The sequence below is a fragment of the Protomyctophum parallelum genome (genome assembly GCF_964188405.1).
Source record: "Protomyctophum parallelum genome assembly, chromosome: 10".
Lineage (NCBI taxonomy): Eukaryota > Metazoa > Chordata > Actinopteri > Myctophiformes > Myctophidae > Protomyctophum > Protomyctophum parallelum.
Window position 1 is genome coordinate 4330614 of NC_139704.1, and position 22114 is coordinate 4352727.

The following is a 22114-nucleotide window of genomic DNA, read 5'->3' on the forward strand; positions in this document are numbered from 1 at the left end:
CAGAAAACCCCAGATCACAGAAAATCTACTGAATGTTAAAAGTTCATGTTTTTTGGGTGCAATTGAGATTAGAAAACCTAAAAAAAAATAAGAACAATTCCAAAACCTTTTTTTAAATGTCACAATCCCTTTAAGGGCTATTTTGTATTTCCAAAATGGAACTTTGTGACAAAAATGTCCAGCACAAGCCAACATGTCGATGACCCTTGCGTGTGATGTAATGTGGTTGTTGCTGTGTGTGTGTGTGTGTTTCAGATGGCAAGGTGGAGGTGACGAAGGAGAGCGTGAAGCTGTGCACCATGGGACCGGGGAAGGTGTTTGGAGAGCTGGCTATTCTCTACAACTGCACCAGGACCGCCACTGTCAAGAGTGAGTCAACACAGACCTTTGTAAATATGAGCGTGCAAGCGCGGCGTGCGCGTGTGTGATGGTTGTCTGATTCGTGCGGGTTTCAGAACTGGCGTCCAAAAGCTAGGATTACGCGTGCATGTGCGCGTGCGCGCACACATGCACACAGACACATACACATTTTCTTTTAAATAATAATACACCCAGCAGCTGTCTATTGGCAGGGTGATGCAAAGGAAGGGCTTTTCATCTGCTTACGAATCAACCGTCCCCACTGCAGTGGATTGGCTGTGCTTAAAAAGGGCTTTCCTCTTTCACCCCAGTCTTTGTGCGAATGGAAGGTGGGACTCACCGATAAGCATTTCTCTCTCCACAGGCGCAAGGTTGAGAAATGCTGGCCAATTTACTGTACCAAGACACATTTTCACTCCACACACAGGAGGTTAAGCAGTGGTGGAAAGTAACTAAGTACATTTACCAAAGTACTGTACTAAAATATTTGAGATGTTTGTGCTTTCCTTGAGTGTTTTCAATTTCCACTTCTACTCCACAACATCTCGGATCCAAATATTGCACTTTTACTCCACTAGATTGATTCATTTTTATTTGTATTGTTTTGTTACTATAGCTACTTTGAAGTTTTGGATTATTAGACATACAGCATCCACATCAGCCCTATATACATTTTGGGCATTTGGCTTGTAGATCTACCATTTTCAACAGATTTTTATACATTTGAAAACTTTGGAACGAGACACAATGAGTACTTTGGTACCTTTTTGCGTACATATTGATGCCAATACTTTTGTAATTCTTCTGAAGCACGTTTTTAATTCCGAACTTTTACTTGTAACATAGTATTCTTACATTGCATTATTGATACTTTAACTTTTTTCCACCACTGCAGTTAAGTGCCTTTACTATAGAACGCCCAGGCTAATTGAAAGGCCAGCACCATTGACCTAACAGAAGGTGACGGACCAGCTATCAGGCCAGTGATTTGAATAACAAATCAGGACAGATAACGGGGCACAAGCACGCACGCACACACACACACACACACACACACACACACACACACACACACACACACACACACACAGGTGCAGGCACTTGGAATTTGCGTATTATTGCAAGAGCCATGTCAGAATGACAGATGTGTGTTTATGGGAGACAGGAAATGGGGGAGAGACTTGAAACGTGCAGGCTTTTAGGGTTGGATTATGTATGTCGGTTAAATGGATTGATACAACCATTCATCATTTAAGGTTGTGTCGGAAAAATGACGGATGATTGATGAACGCGTGTTTCACTATTTATAATTTTAGGCATTCATAAGATCTATGACGGCTGCGCTCTCATCCAGAGTGATCAACACATGCTATAAAATCCACTTCATGTTTTGCGACACATTTATGTGCATTCATGCGCTCGTGTGTAACTATAAACACCACGTCTCATCGCGTCCAATAAGCCTCCAGATAAAACTCGTCTCCCAGCTAATAATAATATAGCCTGGAGCCGGATGAGGACGTTTTTGTAAACATGGATATCATTCCTCCTGAACATATATTGGGAGATTTTACGGCGTACTTGAAGCTTGTAAACATCCTGTTTATGGTTTAACCGTTTGAGCAACGCTCAGTTTCTTCCTTCTCACTGTACTTTCAGCAGTCGTGAAACGTGTTGCTTTGAAGTCGACACATTCCTACCGTTTACATCAAGTCCTCCACCACTTCTAGTAGCTGGATGGTCGATCGATGAATAAGAGGGTATGCACATGCATACAGTGAGTGGCAAAGTGAGTTTAACATCGTTTAATGCGATCAGATTTTATGTTTGGATGTATGGGCTGTCAAGGCCAGAAAGTACTCTTAAGTCTCTCTCGTGTGACTGGACTTCTCACCCCATCGCTAAGGGAGATGCCATGCAGCCACCCGTCTGAGAAAAGACATTCATAAGAACTTAGCGAATTGGCCTATGCTATTCCCATTGATCTGAGTCAGAACACAATCACTTGATTGATCATTACCAGAGTTGGGGTCCGTTACTCATAAAAGTAATGCACTACATATTACATATTACTTGTTGTAGCCGATTTGATCATTTTATTCTGTGGTTAACTTGCTGTGAAGTTGCTATGACAACCTGGGCATAGGCGGGTTCAGCACGGCAGCAGGGATTTTGGGAAACGCCACAGGGAAGCCACACAGTTTTTCAACCGCGCGTGTTTTGTTTGTTTTTCAGTTGTTATGATTTAATTTGTTTATTTTGTAGCACCAGTTTATTGTTTAAGTTACAGTTTAGGTACCCCGGCTTTTATGTCTTAGGCTACTTTATCCATCCTGCAAGCACAAATAAAACCTTTTAAATGCACTCAACGAGACGACCTGAGTTACTGTTATCATCACCACGCGTTGGAAAGAGCTTCACACCATATCCCTCACTGGCATTCTTTCGTTGAGAAGTGCCTTTACATTACTTTTGAAAAAAGTAATGCCTTACATTACTTTATTACTCCCTGGAGAAAGTAACTGCCACACACTTAACAGATCTTTATTGGGTTAGGTAACCCAGAATGGAATTGTGGACAAAATCTTACAATTATATTATATTATATTACAATAATATTTAGTTTGGGGTCTGTGAGGCCAAATCTCATCAAATGGTGGTCCATGGCAAAAATGCAGAATACATGCTGGACCTTGATATGAAAATGGTTGAAAACCACTGTACCACGTGGTTCTAGGCAAATATTAATTTTCCCAATATATATTCAAATAAAGGAATGAGACTGAGATAAATCAGTAGCCTATATGTTCACAGTGCTTTAGGATCCCTTTCTTTATGATGTGGAGTCCCCTGCTCCATTGCTCATTAAATGTAGTTTATTCGGCATATTTGGTTTATTTATCTCTGCATTAACTAACTACCGGTAGTGATTGTGAGAGCACACGTTCTACAACAAACAAACAGACCCTCCCACTGGCAGTGTTGCCAGGTTTTAGAAGAGAAACAAGCAGCCATGTCTATGAAAACAAGCCCAAAAGAAGCCTGACTGGTCTATTATAAAACAAGCCCAAAGTCGCTTATAATAAGCGGACATGGCAACACCCCAATGCCTGCTCTGTCTCTGTGACAGTGGGAGACTGGGAGCTTGCTGTGCAGCGGAAAAGTGCTGCGGAGATTTTAATACAGAGACAACGTAAATGACAGTTATGTCACAAGCACTGTAGGCTATATCACAAAAAAAACGGACAATGATGTGAAGTTGGGAGGAGGACAGGTGGGTCTAAAACCGGACGTCTGGCCACGCTACGAGTCCACGACAGTAACGAAAAATGCTGTGCTGCTGATGATCTGACACCGGTTTGACATGTTCTAGTCCGTACTGCGTACTGCGTTGCCAGCGCACCATTAGTGTTCATGTTCAACTCATCTCCGTTGTGTGCATTATTCTCCAAAGCAACACTGCTGAAAGCAGCCACACGACGCAAGTAACGAGGCGCTGCAGCGACCAGTAACTATAGTGTGATTATCAAATTTGGAGGAGTAGTGTCGTTGTATTACTCGTTTACCGACCAAAGTAGTGTCGTTTACAGTAACGAGATTTTCCGTTACTCGTTACATCCAACTCTGATCATTACACACGGCCTGTACCCATCTGACCACGGTTAGGCGGTCAGACGGGTTCGGGCCGCGAATGCTTTTGACATTTTAAAGTGGACCCTGATCTAGGAAAGAAAGGTTGAGAACCGTCATAAACCATCTTTTGTAATCGGACGCGCGTGGCTGCTCTGACACGGACGCTGAGCTCACGGACCTCCCCATAGGACAGAGCCGTCAGGTACACAGTTACTGCATGCATATATTAGACATGCTGTTGACTCATCTCGTCTCCATATTTAATTCTGCATGTTTTTCCCATACACGCTCCGTCGTTTTGTAGTATTCCGTGAGAAGAGAAAGGACAGTGGTAGAGCCATGGGAAAGAGATAGAAAACAGGTTAAAGGACAACTTTAGTTTTTTTCAAACAAGGCTCATGTTTTAGGTTGTTATTAGAGAAAGTAAAATATGGGTGTTATTTTTTTTTTCATTTGCTGTTTTCTTTAGTTTTAGGGAATTTTTTTTTACAAAATGTTATAGCGATTTTTTTTTTTATTATTTACTATAGTCCTAATAAACCCCAATAAATTACATCTGGCCACAAAAGATCCCAGGATCTACTGAATGTGAAGGTAGCCTACTGGGTGGAAGCCACACATGTGTGTCATAGGCTCAATATGTCAGTTTGACACATTCAGTATATCCTGTGATCTTTTGTGGCCAAATGTAATTTATTGGGGTCTAGTAGGACTATAGTAAAGAATAAAAAAATTAATCGCTATAACATTTTGTAAAGAAATACATATTTAGCCCCATGCTCGAATGCCCCCACCCCCCTGTCAAAAACAGCTAAAATCCCTAAAACGAAAGAAAGCAGCAAATGAAAAAGAAATTACACTCACCTTTTACTTTCTCTAATAACAACCTAAAACCTGAGCCTTGGTTGAAAAAAAACCAAAGTTGTCCAACAAATAAAGAGATGCACAGTAGTGACACAGATGGCGTGTGTGAAAGCAGGTGTATGCAAAGTGTAGCAGAGTGACTCTCACAGCCTCAAAAGACATGGGCAATTTCCTTTTGCTTAGTGTATAAGATGTTAGCCTTCCACGTGGGAGACCCACGTTCAATTCCTCAGTGTTACACAACATATTTTGGAACATAATCACCTGCCAGGCAGGCAGAAACGTTTTGAACATGAGGTTTCCGCCCGACTGAGACCATAATGAGCCCACATCAGAGAAAAATGCTGCCGGGCGGGGCCACATTATGCAATACAGTTGGAGGCTGGATGGAGGGAGGTGGTGGGCGTCTGATGAGCTGCCAATGGTCATTGTGGCCAGCAGACCGTGTTGATCAGGTGGTTTTTTCAATCAGTCGCTCTGAAACATTTTCACGTCGAGGACCCCCAGATGGATTAATGGATTTGATTTGAGAAGCACTAGAAATAAATGGAGTGTGTAGCAAGTTGTTGCCACCAGCCACCTCTGTGGCTTGCGTGCGTTCCTCCTCCTCCTCCGACTCTCTCTCTCTCTCTCTCTTCTCTGATTGACCCTGTCCCTGTGTGCATAGATTAGATCCATGCATAAGATGTGTGCCGTCACCCCACAGCCCACACAGTACTATTAGTTTGGGTTCACTCAGGGCAAATCAAATCAAATCAAATCAAATCGAGCTTTATTTATAAATTACATTTAAAACAATCAAGATTGACCAAAGTCCTGTACACTGTCAAAAACAACCAAACAACCAAAAATGATGCATGTGCACTAGAGATGTCCCGATACACTTTTTTTGCTTCTGATCCGATCTCGATACCTCAATTTCTGTGTTAACCGATACCGATACCGATACCAGTGTCGGGATCTCAGCTATCTAGCTATATATCTCGTGTTGTGTTTATAGCTATCTAGCTATATATCTCGTGTTGTGTTTATAGCTATCTAGCTATATATCTCGTGTTGTGTTTATAGCTATCTAGCTATATATCTCGTGTTGTGTTTATAGCTATCTAGCTATATATCTCGTGTTGTGTTTATAGCTATCTAGCTATATATCTCGTGTTGTGTTTATAGCAGATTGCACTTGCAGTTTGGGCAAATCCAAAGCAAACTCCACATGTCCCAACATGTTATTTACCTGCCATAGTGTCAACCCCTTACCGCCTGTGTCGGATCGGTGGTTAGACTGGCATATTCACCGATACCAATATGACCCAACCAATTAATCATGCACACCCCGTTCTTCATGACTTAAGGCTTCATGGGGTGTGTAATTGAAAAGAAAATAAGTGGTGGCATACATACAAAACAATGAAAATAGCTCATCTACAAGCTTGGGAACACATCACTTCAGACACACATGTTTAGAACACAGATTTTTCATCAGTTGTTGTCTGGCAGTGGGGACACTCTGCTCGCCATGTCATCCATGTATGAATGGTAGAACATGCCCCAGAGGTGTGCGTGCGTGCGTGTGTGCGCTCGCAGGGGCATGGCAGAATTGTTAACATCATTGCCAAAGATGTGCCGCCTACAGTATGTTTTGATTCCTCTGTTGTGTTTCACAAACATTCCTGTGTGAAACCAGAAATGTTTCAATGCAATGACCCAACCCTCCAACCGAACAGCAGAGAGGTTTTTCTATTGGAAGTTGGCTGTGCTTATGATTCAAGTTTAGAGGAAGCTTTCCTTACTAAACAAGTAAAATATCAACCATTAGTACAGGCCATTATACAACTGGGCTATACGTGTCAGCTCATTGTTTTTATATTTGTCAGCCTGGGTCATGTCCACAGGCTAGTGGGGGCTGTGTGTGGGCTGTGTGTGCGCACACGTACTTGTGAGCAGTGGTATAAAGTAACCAAGTACATGTACTCAAGTACCATTTTTAGGTATTTTCTTTTTACTTACCTGGAATATTTCCAATTTTCAATCATTTTACTTCTACTACACCGGGGTGACTAGGCTTCGTCTCAGAGGAAAATATTGTATTTTTACTCTACTACGCAATGGGTTCCCAGACTTTTCAGCCTGAAGAAGGTCCGGAGGGACCGAAACATTGCATTATTACAATAAAATACTTGTGTACTGAGCAGATACACAGTGTGCGGGTGTATAGGAATGTGTTTCATTCCTTTCAGCCTGTGATTCTAAAATCATGCTGCCATTGACTCTAGTTCAACTACATCAGGACTTGGGTACTCTTATCTACTGTGAGGAGCATTTTCCTTGTGACTGCGTGACCCTAGCCTGGAACTCACCTATGCTTTTTGTGGCATAGGCAGCTCCCGGCAGGATCCGCCGGGGGAAACTGTGCGCAGCTGCGCGACATGAGACTAATTACTTAGAGCGACAGAGAGAGAGAGAGAGAGGAGTGTGTGTGTGTGTGTGTATACATGTCTGCGTGTGCGTGTCAATTTGACAAAGGTGCAGACGATCAGAAATCAGCAGAGAGTGAGCAATGTTTGCGCTACTCTATGCCGAATTGAAGTGGACTAGTCGGACCCAGACTTTTCCTTTTCTCCCTGGAAATAAAAACGTCTGTGTTTCCGAGGCTAGCGTGACCCTAACCCACCCCTCTCACATGCATTCCCAACACGCACTGCATGCTGGACCGACCTCGCAGACCGTGGGGCCCTGTTGCCATGGTAACCGCGGTCCACGGACATTCCGCGTGTCGCTAGGGAGAGAGTCTTCCTCTCTCCCCCCCCCCCCCCCCCCCCCCAGGGGGTGAGGCGTGGGTTTTTTTTTAATTATTTTTTTACAATTTTATTTATACATTTTCAGGTTTAAAGACAAGACATACTTTACAAACGATCACATCACGCACACATATACACACACACACACACACACACACACACACACACACATAAACCCTTCCCACCCCCCCATTCAAAGGAAAGAAAAAGGGAAAAAAAAGGAAAAAAAATACATTTAGCACAGAAACGAAACATACACAAATGAAAATAATACTATACAATAGATCACAGTTAAGAGTTTTTTTTTAAAATAAAAAATGAAATAAAACATTTATGTGCATACATACTTCAGCCTGTTAATGATAGGTGAGAGAAAAAACGGTTGCCACATTCTGTCAAATACTTTCGTTTGAAGAGAAACGTCGTATCTTATCTTTTCCATTTGTAGCAGGTTGGTCAATTCAGCTATAGCCATACATTAAAAGTGGGTACTTCCACTCCTTTCCAATGGGTCAGAATATTCCTTTTTTGCGATAACCATGCCATATTGTATGGCTTTATGTTGGTAGGGAGTCAGAAATGACAGGTCTTGAAATCCGCCCAGGATAGCACAGTAGGGGTCTGGGGTGATAACACAGTCAAACACGTCTGAGAAAAAACTTAAAGATGTCACTCCAAAATTTTGTTAGTTTAGGGCACGACGAAAGTAGATGTCCTAGGGAGCCCTCTGTGAGGCGTGGGGGGTTGACTGACATACTGTATGTATTGATTGAAAATGCGTGTACGCCATGTTATAATGTCAGGTGGAACAACCTTGTTCATGTCCAAAAGCATTTTTAAAAAATTACCAGAGTCCATCCATCCATCTTCAACCGCTTATCCGTAGTCCTGACCTTGACCCTGAACTGTATTACACTGTCATTTCACTTTGCACTTTGTGTTTGTGTTCTTCTTTGCACTATATACTATGTTTTTGTCCTGCGTCTATAAGACTGAGAGTGCTCTGAGCTCAATTATTTCCATTGTATTTATACTCTGTATCTATACATGACAAATAAACCTGAACCTGAACCTGAAGGAGACGCCTGAGAGGCGTCCTAACCAGTAGCCCCAACCACCTATAAGCTGGGTCCTTTCCAGGCCAAGAAGCAGCGACTCTACTCTCTCTCTCTCGTGTGACTGAACTTCTCACCTTATCTCTAAGGGAGACGCCAGCCACCCGTCGAAGAAAACTCATTTCCGCCGCTTGTATTCGAGACGGTCATGGCCCATACTTCATGAACCATAGGTGAGTGTAGGAACGACGATTGCCAAAGAGCTTTGCCTTCTGGCTCAACTCTCTTTTCGTCACAGAAAACAGTGCTGTACAGCGATACCACAAATACCGCTCCATGCCGCTTCCGATTCTCCGGCTGATCTCCTTCTCCGTCCTCCTCGCTCGTGAACAAGACCCCGAGATACTTATACTCCTTCACCTGGGGTAATGCCTCATTCCCTACCCGGACTGCACAATCCACCAGGTTTCCTGCTGAGAACCATGGCCTCAGATTTGGAGACGCTGATCCTCATCCCAGCCGCCGTACACTCGGCTGCGAAACGGTCCAGTGAGAGCTGAAGGTCTTGGACCGATGGTGCCATCAGGACCACATCACCTTAGCTCACCCTTAGTATACCCTCTCCGTCACGACTTCGCCTCCATCGTGTCCATATACATCACCCGAGTTCAAATGTTATTTAGTCACAAGCTCTTGTTAATACTTTGAATAGGTTCAATATTCATAAAAGCCTTAAAAACTTGCAAAAATTGCTGATCTACAAGCTCACAACTTATGTGTGAATTACTGTATGCATTGAGGTGTGTGTGGGTGTGTGCGTGTGCATGCACATTATGTTGGTTAGACATACTAACAGTCCGACAGGCATTAGTCCGACAACACTGTTGCTCCCATCATGCGTGGCCGAGTTACAACTAACCAGTGTCCGGTTAAAACTCACCCGTGGCTCCCGACATGACCTGACGTGACCTAAAGTGGCACTGTTGAGCAACGTGGCCATGGGTCTATGGTCTCTATATATATACAGTATGTCCCTATGTATGCATGTCTGTTTAGCCAACACACACACACACACACACGCACACAAACACACTCTGCACCGCCGTTCACAGCATGGTGTGATTTTAATACATTTACTCCCTACTTGATCACACTACAGCGTCACACAAAAGCATCCAAAGTAGCAGATCCACAAGCTCAAAACATGTCTCTTCGTGCCACGTTTCGATCTTGCAGATCTGCTCCTTTTGCAATTATTTGTATTTGGTAAGAAGGAAGCTCAAATCAGTAACTATGCGTATGGTTAAATAAAATACCTGCCGCATATGAAGCCCACTCGACACCAATGATAGGCAATGCAACTCCTTCAACCTTCAAATACAGTACTTTGCAACTACTTTAAACCATTATCCAAAATGGCAGTTGCAAGGAGTTGCATTGTTCCGGTTAACCTTAAAACTGTTTTTGCAAGATGTTGCAGCTAGTTTCATTGGTGCGGTTTTCCCTAAGGTCATAGTTGTAATTATTAGGTTCAACTTCTTTTCAAGCCAGCTCTTCATTAGGGAGCTATAACAAATGAGCTAACAGACTTATATAGGTAATCCTTTCCAAGATATTGCTGCAGGACATAAAAAAAAAGTTCTTTCCCACCTGAAGGTAACAATAGAGCCAATCGACTTGAGGCTTGCAGGTAGTCCATTAATTGGATGGTGGATTCGACCTTCTTTTTGTCACACACACACACACACACACACACACACACACACACACACACACACACACACACACACACACACACACACACACACACCACCTTCTCCCATCAACTGGGCTGGCTCTTCAATGCTTTGTCAGTGAGGTAACTGCTCTATAAAAAAGTGTGCGTGGAACAAGTGACGACATTGTCTATGTGTCGGGCACGTGTTTACGAGCCACGGTGTGTCCAGCAGGGCACCGGCACCCAGGGTGGTCTTTGTACAGCACGGGGCACCTTCTTTACTGTGTATACGGTATAGCCCATTCTGACCTGAGATCAGATTCATACGAGGTTTCCACATGGACACACACTGGTCTGATTAACCCATTCTGACCTGAGATCAGATTCTAAAAAATGTCAGTCGTTCTTCGATTTTTCAAAAAATAGCAGACCTACAAGCTCGTATCGCGCCACTCGGTGGCGCGATATGAGCTTGTAGATCTGCTATTTTTTCAATAGCTAAAGCATGACATGATGCCGACACCAAAATGGGTGCCCGGTCAGAATGGGATAGTATCATTCATAACATTGGCAATGACTAATTGTTTCATGACCAATACACAGAAGCAATTAGGAGTTGTTATATGCATTGTAATTGCTTATTTGAATAAATTATGTCATGTGATTTGAGTAGTCAGCCTAATCAAGAACACTAGGAGTAGTCTCTGTGTGCGCTCCCTTCGTGTGCGTGTGCGTGCGCACGTGTGTGTGTGTGTGTGTGCGTGTCCACGTGTGTGTGTTTGTGTGTGTGTGTGTGCATGCATGCAGCACGTGCACATGCCTGAACACAGATAAAATGGCAAATCGATATCATAAATGGCCTCATTATCTCATAATTCACTGTGAAGAGTGACAAAAGTATGAAACAAAGGGATAGATTGGGCTAACAGCAGAGAAAATTAAATGAGACGGTACATTTTGTGGAGTGCCACGGCACTTTAGTGTACTGTATATATTCTTTCAGAGCGAAAGTTTTTTAATTTCGACGTCGGGCCTATACATTTTAAAGCGCAAATAATTAAGCAATAAGCCACGAGAGGTCTCAAGTTTACCGGGTATTTTACACTGACTGGGAGGAAGAAGACCCTCCGCTGTGCGTCGGGTCTGCCTACGCTCCCAGGCAGTGTAAAATACCCGGTAAGCTGGGGCCTCGAGTGGCTTATTGCTTTTCTAAAACGGTTACAAACATATAGCAATATTAAAACTATTAAATTCACAAAAGTATCTACGCTTTGTGCCACCAGAGCGAGCGACCCAGAGCCAAAACACTTCCTTGTTTTGCTCCGCAAGTAGCCTATGTGACGGGAGAATAGCGCTTGATGTATTTATGGGGCTGCCTGGAGCCATACATTCACAGTCATATGAGCCGGGCGGTGCTTAGACGCCCGCACGGCATGTGTTTGTAAAGCAATCAAGCGCTCCCCTTCCCCAGTTCAGCTACAAGGCTGCAGTTTGATACAAAGTGATTGAAGGAGTGGGTTATAATTTACACCGGTCACGTGACGGTAACCAGCCAATCAGAATGAAGTATTGGGACTACCCGTTTTAGAACATGCATTTTAAAACTGCTTTTAATATTTAATATCTTATTGTCTATGTCCTTTAACAGTTTCCGTGCCGGGAATGGATTACTCCAGGTTAATGTCGCTGCCGTATCGGACATACCCGCCTTTTGTTTTATGTGTTTAATCCGCCGTAATGTAATGAATCAAAAGAAAATCCGTCTTCGTCGCGGAGTATGAGACTGGATGCCTTCGCTGTGATGACGAAACCGGAAATCGTCACATGCTGTGGGCTGCTAGGGCTTCTGGGAAATTGAGGCCAATGGAAATGCATTGGATGCAACGCCTCATTGAAACCAATCTTGTGTGCGTCTTCCGGGTGCACCAAGATGGTGGATGCTACACTCGGATCATAACAAACCAAGGGAGCTTTTTTTGATGGATTTTCGCGGATTAAAAGCCCAAATAATTCAGCGTATGCTCTAAAGGTAATACAACAATCTCGGCAGTGAAGGGGGGTTGATTAAAATGCGGGTTAATCGTAAAAAACAGTCAAACTGTTAAAGTTATTTCTAATGGTTTGAGCCTCAATCACCACTCTGATATAACCAGGCCTTGTCAATTCTTTCTGGACTTTGAAAGCAGTTTTAGCTGCAGTACCACACTGTCCTGAGGTGGAGTGGGTGCTGATATGCAGATTATTTAATATTTGAGTCATTATAATACTGATGCTAGATAAAACCAGGCTTGTTTCCATTCCATGCCAGCTTGGAAAATCAACAATGGTGGACATTGTAAACAAAGTGGAAATGCAAATTTGCAACTGAAGACTGAAGAAAAGGAGGAATTATACAAAGTAGGGTGACATTGATGACATCACGATGAGGCCAAAATCAGTCGAGCTGTTTCTGAGAGCAATTTCCATTAAAACACACACACATGACATGAAGGCCTGATTGTTCAAAATTGGTTATTTGTGGGGATAGAAAAAACATATAGGAGCCCCAAAAACACAAAATAAATTGAAAAAGTTGAATTTTATGTTCTAGGTCCTTTAATATATACTTAGACTTAGACTTAGTTCCTCCCGTTCCTATTGGAACATTGGGGGGACGAGGCCTCTCCATTTACTCCGGTAACGACCCTTCTTGCTCCGTGCCAGCTGCCAGCTGTCTCCATTGTCTTCTTTGGCCTCCCTCTCTTCCCCTTTCCACCTTATGGCGCCCAGTCCATTGCCACACTTTGCCGGTCTCTCTCTTGGCAGTCGGAGTACGTGCCCTGCAGCCCCTTCTCCTTTCATCCTCGATGACAGACAGTGGTGCTACCCCCCCTGCCCCTTCTCATCACCTCCTCGTTGGTGATGTGGTCTCTCTCTCCATGACATCCTCAGGATAGATCTCAGGCATCGTTGTCGGTGGAAGACATCGTTAACCCATTCTGACCTGAGATCAGATTCATATGAGGTTTCCACATGGACACACACTGGTCTGATTAACCCATTCTGACCTGAGATCAGATTCTAGAAATGTCAGTCGCTCTTCGATTTTTCAAAAATAGCAGACCTACAAGCTCGTATCGCGCCACTCGGTGGCGCGATATGAGCTTGTAGATCTGCTATTTTTCAATAGCTAAAGCATAACATGATGCCGACACCAAAATGGGTGCCCGTTCAGAATGGGTTAAATATATACACTTATATAAAACTAGGCGTCTTGTGTATATGAGAGCAAATATTTTGTCCTGGTTTCAAAGACATTGTAGCAGCTGTGTGTGTGTGTGTGTGTGTGTGTGTGTGTGTGTAAAGTGTGTCCTGGCAGATTTTTTTTGGGAAACACTGATTTATTCAAGTACAAGTTTGAGGTACTTTTACTTTACTGTGTGTTTCCATTTTGCAATACTTTATGCTTCTAACTCCATTGCATCTCAGAGGTACATTTTTACTCCACTAAGATGATGGAGGTGTAGCAAAGAAATCAATTTATTAAGTCAATGTTTCGCTCGTTAGGCCTTCATCAAGACCTTCATTTGTCCCGATCAATCATCACGCTCTTTTTTTTTATCCCACGATTTTGTAACCCATTTTTTCACCCCTGTGTCAATCATCTAATGTGATCCTGGGCTCTACACACCCTCCACCAACCTAGTCCCCATATATGGGGGACAAGGGGAGAGCAACGGACTCATGCTTCCTTCATGCCCGAGTGTCCAAGTTGCTCCTTTACACCTGACAGGGGGGAGTTTCCCTGGTTGGACGTACTGTAGCGCGTGGAAGGAACACGTTATTCCAACCAGTTCCTTTTCCCTCCATCAGGCGCCCCGGCAAGCGAAACGATGACTTAATGGTCCAATTAATAATTTGAGTATTAACTCTATCTCTACATAAACCCCAGCTCCAGGGGCCAGTATACACGCTCACTTTAAGAAGACACTGTTGCTACACATACTACCGCAGCGTTGGAACACACTCCTTACCTCTCGTCAGAAGCGTTTACATGGCGCCAGCGTCGCGGTAAAAAGGCACAAATTAAATCCGAAATGTGGATGGCAGAAAATCCACCAAGGACAGCGATCTTATAGATCCAGAGTTATGACGGTTTGAAAATCCTCTCTTCCACCGCTCTGCACTGTGAATATATTTCCAATCCAATAGTTGGAACCGGACCAATGTTAAATGGATAAAATATATATATATTTTTTTAAATTTCAGGCATTGCCTTTCTTTCATCTGATATCAAAAGATCCCTTTCTGAACATTTGGACCTTCTTGTTTTGTCCTTTATCTTGCCACTGACCTTTAACCCATTCTGACCTGAGATCAGATTCATACGAGGTTTCCGCCGGACACACACTGGTCTGATGAACCCATTCTGACCTGAGATCAGATTCTAAAAATGTCAGTCGCTCTTCGATTTTTCAAAAATAGCAGACCTACAAGCTCGTATCGCGCCACTCGGTGGCGCGATATGAGCTTGTAGATCTGCTATTTTTCAATAGATAAAGCATAACATGATGCTAACACCAAAATGGGTGCCCGTTCAGAATGGGTTAAGGTGTGCTTCTTTTTTTAAATAAATGTTTAATAGTTTAGACTAACTTTAGACTAATGTTAAAAGAGTACTTCTAGGGTGTGATATTTCTACTTTTACTTCAGCAGATGCAGTCTCTCTTCCACCACTGCAAGAAAGTCACCTCTGAGGGCCAGAGTCTAAATGGCTTTGCTCTCTGCCAGACAAGTTGCCTGATGACAATGCTGAACGATGCTGATCTGTACTCGCTATAGCACAATACATTCACATTTCTTTATTTAACCTTCCTTTAACCGGGTAAAGTTCCACTGAGATTGAAGTCTTGTTTTGCAAAAGCGAGCCCTGGTCAAGAAGCAAATCAGAGAGAGAGAGAGATTACAACATAGAATACAATAACAGAAAACACAACACAGAACCCAGATTTGAACCCAGTTTCCTGTGTAAAGTGCTGACTTTTTGTAGCATTGATCTACTGTAACTTGAGCCGGCCTTGCCTGCTCAGGCGGATACATTGAATGTTGACCATCAGGTCAAAATTGATATCAGATCCTGCGTCTATATAGGTGAGGCATGACCTTTGACATGATCTATAGGTCTCAATAAGAAGAGCATCCAGAATGAGAGAAATAAATCGTACTGTTTCGTCGTAGCCTTTAACCCATTCTATACGGGAACCCATTTTGGTGTTAGCATTACGTTATGCTTTAGCTATTTAAAAATAGCAGATCTACAAGCTCATATCGCGCCACCGAGTGGCGCGATACGAGCTTGTAGGTCTGCTATTTTTGAAAAATCGAAGAACGACTGACAGAAACATAGCTTTTTCAGAAAACCGTCAGGATGTAGAAGACATTTTTAGAATCTGATCTCAGGTCAGAATGGGTTAAAACATAGAGTAGGTCATGCTTTGGCAAATGAATAACAATCAATCACAGTGTGTGATAGATTGTCCATTGTTATTTTTTGCGATTGAAATGATCGATTCACTGTTGCATTGAATACAAGATTCAGCGCTTCTATGGCAACCACGCTTTTTCCAAAATTGTGACTTTTCTAGTTATTATTATTATCCCATTCTGACCTGAGATCAGATTCATACGAGGTTTCCACTGGACACACACTGGTCTGATTAACCCATTCTGACCTGAGATCAGATTCTAAAAATGTCAGTCGCTCTTCGATTTTTCAAAAAATAGCAGACCTACAAGCTCGTAGCGCGCCACTCGGTGGCGCGCTATGAGCTTGTAGATCTGCTATTTTTCAATAGCTAAAGCATAACATGATGCCAATACCAAAATGGGTGCCCGGTCAGAATGGGTTAAAATCAACAGCATCCACCAGAAAACAGATGTGTCCTGGTGAAGAGAAAGTTAGTATAGAATCATTGAAGTCTTCATGGATCATGACATGAACACATTGAAGTCATCTTTGGTAATGATTGCATTGATCAGCTGCCAGGAGGTGCCCCAGCACACCCATCACAGCGCATCAATGTGGCCAGACTTTATCCCATTCTGACCTGAGATCAGATTCATACGAGGTTTCCACTGGACACACACTGGTCTGATTAACCCATTCTGACCTGAGATCAGATTCTAAAAAATGTCAGTCGTTCTTCGATTTTTCAAAAATAGCAGACCTACAAGCTCGTATCGCGCCACTCGGTGGCGCGATACGAGCTTGTAGATCTGCTATTTTTCAATAGCTAAAGCATAACATGATGCTGACACCAAAATGGGTGCCCGTTCAGAATGGGTTATGCAGATTCTTCCTATATTCTGAGCACACTATATTCTTATAGGGCTTGTCACAATCGTGACATTTTAGTTGACCATTGAACTTTAGAGGCTTTTTAAGTAACAAATGTACAGGGCATTACCTGTACATGACAAATAATGTAATGTACACATTCTATGAATGAAATATATACACAGATGACTGACAATAACTGGCACCAATACTGTGGTCCAAACAGGCCATTTACTTAACAGTTCTACTGCGTATCCCACGTTCCCTGCTATTTAATCCATATGTCGGTGCTGCGTAATACGCTAAACCATATTTGTTTAACCCATTCTGACCTGAGATCAGATTCATACGAGGTTTTCCACTGGACACACACGGGTCTGATGAAACCATTCTGACCTGAGATCAGATTCTAAAAATGTCAGTCGTTCTTCGATTTTTCAAAAATAGCAGACCTACAAGCTCGTATCGCGCCACTCGGTGGCGCGATATGAGCTTGTAGATCTGCTATTTTTCAATAGCTAAAGCATAACATGATGCTGACACCAAAATGGGTGCCCGTTCAGAATGGGTTAATGTGTTTAATTCACATTTTTTTTATAATTAAAAACAAAGAGCGGATTTGTCACGTACCTGGCGACGAGGCCGTCGCGTTATGACGACGAAACCGGAAATCAAGCCATGCTCTGGGCTGCTAGGGCTTCTGGGAAAATGAGTTCAATGCATGTGAACGGGGGTTTGTTTGGACTACAACAACATGCTGTGGAGGCTGTGTTCCTCTCGCATTGTAATGGCGGCATGTTTATCTCTTCAACAACAACAAACCATGGGACTACTTTCCGCCCTGATTTTCGCCGATCAAAGCAGCGAATACTTTGGCGTATGCTCCAAAGGTAATAGATCAATCCTGGCAGCCTAGATAGGATGGATAGATATATATCTAAGGCCTTAATAATTCTATACAGCACATATAGCATATCTATGTTATCAGATCGCGCTTTTGGTCAAAATGAGCTATATTCAACGATCTAAAGAACCGATGATCGCGTTTACAAAATGTCTTTTCCGGGGTGAAAGAAAATAAGATTGTTCGGTGCTCCACACAGCCATTTGTTTACATTGTGGACACATTGCTGGTCCCACATGGGTGGACAAAATAAGGTAGAATCACTGAAAAACACTGGCGGTGGCGAAATAATTAATTCATACCTGGCAATCAATGTGTGAAACTCTAGTATGAATAATTTGTAAAACTTTTGAAAAATGTTTCCCTGAATACCAAACAAATCATGAACGTGGCCATAATGATGGAAATGTATGACATTTCTGTTAATTTCATCCAGCCATATTTATGCAGCTGGATTAGTTTGCATACTGCAACAACATGCAAAAATTATTGCAATTAGCTCAGATGATTGCAATCAGTCACATAAGGTAATTAAGAGACAAATGTTTGCATTTTCTAATAATTTTCCGGGGGGGATTTTTGAGGAATTACCAATGTCATTCATCTCATCAGGTTCCAGAGATTAACACACTCAAACCGGGGAAGCATGTCATTATTTTTAATTTATTTTGTTATGTGTCATATATTTTCAGATGGGATTCGCGGCCAAATACATCATTTTGGGGGTACTTGACGTGCACACTGGGGAGACACTGGGGAGGCACTCAGGGGGACACTGGGGAGGCACTCAGGGGGACACTGGGGAGGCACTCAGGGGGACACTGGGGAGGCACTGGGGGGACACTGGGGAGGCACTGGGGGGACACTGGGGAGGCACTGGGGGGACACTGGGGAGGCACTGGGGGGACACTGGGGAGGCACTGGGGGGACACTGGGGAGGCACTGGGGGGACACTGGGGAGGCACTCAGGGGGACACTGGGGAGACACTGGGGAGACACTGGGGAGGCACTGGGGAGACACTGGGGAGGCACTCAGGGGGACACTGGGGAGGCACTGGGGAGACACTGGGGGGACACTGGGGAGGCACTGGGGAGGCACTGGGGAGACACTGGGGAGGCACTGGGGGGACACTGGGGAGGCACTGGGGGGACACTGGGGAGGCACTGGGGAGACACTGGGGAGGCACTGGGGAGGCACTCAGGGGGACACTGGGGAGGCACTCAGGGGGACACTGGGGAGGCACTCAGGGGGACACTGGGGAGGCACTCAGGGGGACACTGGGGAGACACTGGGGAGACACTGGGGAGGCACTGGGGGGACACTGGGGAGGCACTGGGGGGACACTGGGCGGGGGGGGCGGGCGCACGTGGCCCCCGGCCTGCCAGTTACCCATGTCTGGCATAGTGCAATGTCAAACTGAATCAATGCAAAACATTCAAAGACTGAGATCTAGTTGCTACAACGTTTGGAAACCCCTGCCCTTGTGCATGTGTCTGTCTGCTCAGCCTCAGGTAATCACCCTGCCCATAGCTGGGAAATATTTTGTATCGTATTTTATTTTTTGGCAGAGCAAGAGATAAGTTGATTTAAATCCTAAAAGTTTGGCGTGTGTGTGCGTGCGTGCGCATGTGTGGGTGTGTGCACGCATGTGCGTGCGAGCGCTCGCTCTCTTCCACAATGATGTCCTCAATACAGTATATAGTTGCTGTCTCTTATCTCCATATTCTACCTTTTTGAGTTTCTTTGAGCCGCGCACACAGGGCTCCATTTTCGTTTCGATCTTTCTAAATACACTGTTCTGGGATTTAGCAGTGGGGAAGGGGTGTTCCCCCACTATAGTTGGTATTTTGGTTACCTGTCTAAATCCCTAAAACACCTTCCGTTACCTGTTATATTATGCATAGTAGGTGTGGTTTGGGCGTTACAATAATTGAACCAATCATCAGTCCACGTGCCATTGCCTTTAAGAGATCCCATATCCGTTGCCCGTTATGCCCAGTTCTATATTGTTGCTTCATAGCCTTACGGTCTGTAGCCCATGGAAGAGTGATGTGTTGTTGCTGCCTTGAAGTCTCACTTGTCTGTCTGGCTAATTACACACACACACACACACACAGACACACACACTGCACTGCTCAGTTCAAACGCTTGTGTGCTTTTTTCTCATAAATTAACCCATTCTGACCGGGCACCCATTTTGGTGTTGGCATCATGTTATGCTTTAGCTATTTAAAAATAGCAGATCTACAAGCTCATATCGCGCCACCGAGTGGCGCGATACGAGCTTGTAGGTCTGCTATTTTTGAAAAATCGAAGAACGACTGACATTTTTAGAATCTGATCTCAGGTCAGAATGGGTTAACACCCTGCTTGATCATCCTACAGCTTCACACAAAAGCATTGGAAGTAGCAGATCTGCAAGCTCAGTCCTCTTTGACTTTGACCCCCTGACCGTTATGCTTCGTGTCATTCCAGAACACAGCCCACACACTTGATTACTCCACTCAGGTTGGGTCTGGCTTGGAATACTAAAGCACTCATTCCTAATTAGCCTGCTAGCGCCGCCCGGAACTGATGAAAAACACAAGGATTTAGCACAGCATAAGCCTTAAATGTGGCAAGCGGATGCAACCATCTGCTTCCTTCGTCATTGGTGGAAATCAAAAGCACATCCCATATAGCAGGTCTCCAAGGCTATATGCGAGGAAACCTCTTCTCCATAATTGTTTTCTTTAGCTCTTTCTTAAAGGTTTTATGACATTCATTTCCATTTATTTTTGTTTTTCTCTTTTCTTTTAGGTTTTATGACCTCAATTACACCCAAAAAACCTGAACTTTGAACATTCAGTGGATTTTCTGTGGTCTGAAGTTTTCTTTGGGGTTTGGAAGCCTTTTGAGCTACAATGAAAACAGGCAACACAGTGAAAACAGTGACATCTGCTGGCAAATCCCATTGACATATATGGGATTTGCAGGGTCTTACATCACTTACTGCCGGCAAATCAGAGCACCTGTTTGAGCCAGAAAACCCCAGATCACCGAAAATCTACTGAATGTTAAAAGTTCATGTTTTTTGGGTGCAATTGAGATTAGAAAACCTAAAAAAAATAAGAACAATTCCAAAACCTTTTTTTTTATGTCACAATCCCTTTAAGCCTTAAGGAATTTTGCCTTCTAATCTTATGGATGTACTAATGTGCCCTCTTTTTTTTATCTCCAAATAAATGTAATCATACAGTCAGTCAATCAATCGATTCCTGACCTGCTCCAGTTGGCCAGAGTCATTCCCGTATTGCAATCTAAAGATGGGTCTGCCTTTCATATTTACAGACCTATATTCTTCCATGTCTTGCTAATGTACTTGAAAGAATAGTATACACAGTAATAGACTAACTAGATTGAAGTCAATTCAAACATTTTGTAACTGAATTCCTGTCTGACCACAACCTGCTATAATGCTATATTCACGCCAATATAGATTTAGAAGAAATCACTCTACTGCAATGGCTCTTGTCCAACTGATGGACATATTCGTTTTTCTCGGGTATTCATTGATTTGTCCAAAGCCTAAAGATAATTAAAATTACTATGTTGTGAGAATGTATCTATCTATCTATCTATCTATCTATCTATCTATCTATCTATCTATCTATCTATCTATCTATCTATCTATCTATCTATCTATCTATCTATCTATCTATCTATCTATATTATATAATAACAAAAGTTCAACCCAACTTCCCAAGATCGTCCATTAATAATTCCCTCCCAATCAATGTGATCTATTGCATTACCCACACTGTACCTCATTTCCTGTCCATATTAGAACGGCCCTAGTTAACTTAAAGGAGTAACATTTCCATCAATTACACACCCCATGAAGCCTTGAATTCATGGATTTTTCACATGGATCCACATGACCTGTAGTGTTCCTGACACCCTTCATCGACATCGTACTGGCTCTGGTTATACAGTAGCTACCAATAATAATGTCCACTGATGGAACACTGGCAGTACCAATAATGAAAATAAATTGTTTCTACCTATGGATGGACACTGCGCATGCTGTGTGTGGTCCACGTACTGTGGATAACGGCTGCGGAGGTTGAGAGGAGCGAACAAATTAGATTTATTATTGTAAATGAATGGTTGCTGAGTGTCCAACACAGAGCTAACATCAGGCAGGGAGCAGACCGTGCTTCAGAGATACAGACACTGATCTAGGATCGGTGAGAAGTGTTTGGAAAATGGCGAGCTTGTAGATAGGCTGTTTTGACGTTTTAACCCATTCTGACCTGAGATCAGATTCATACGAGGTTTCCGCCGGACACACACTGGTCTGATGAACCCATTCTGACCTGAGATCAGATTCTAAAAATGTCAGTCGTTCTTCGATTTTTTTCAAAAATAGCAGACCTACAAGCTCGTATCGCGCCACTCGGTGGCGCGATACGAGCTTGTAGATC

General features: G+C 43.3%; 1 protein-coding gene across 1 annotated transcript in view; it reads left to right on the forward strand.

The window, feature by feature from the left end:
• The first annotated feature begins 273 nt into the window (after positions 1-273).
• Positions 274-22114, forward strand: part of LOC310866181 (cGMP-dependent protein kinase 1) — a 146577-nt gene continuing 124736 nt past the window's right edge. The window contains exon 1 of the mRNA XM_083775629.1: positions 274-369. Coding sequence (XP_083631755.1) covers positions 300-369 — 70 coding nt within the window. The 5' untranslated portion in view covers positions 274-299. The remainder of the gene's footprint in view (positions 370-22114) is intronic.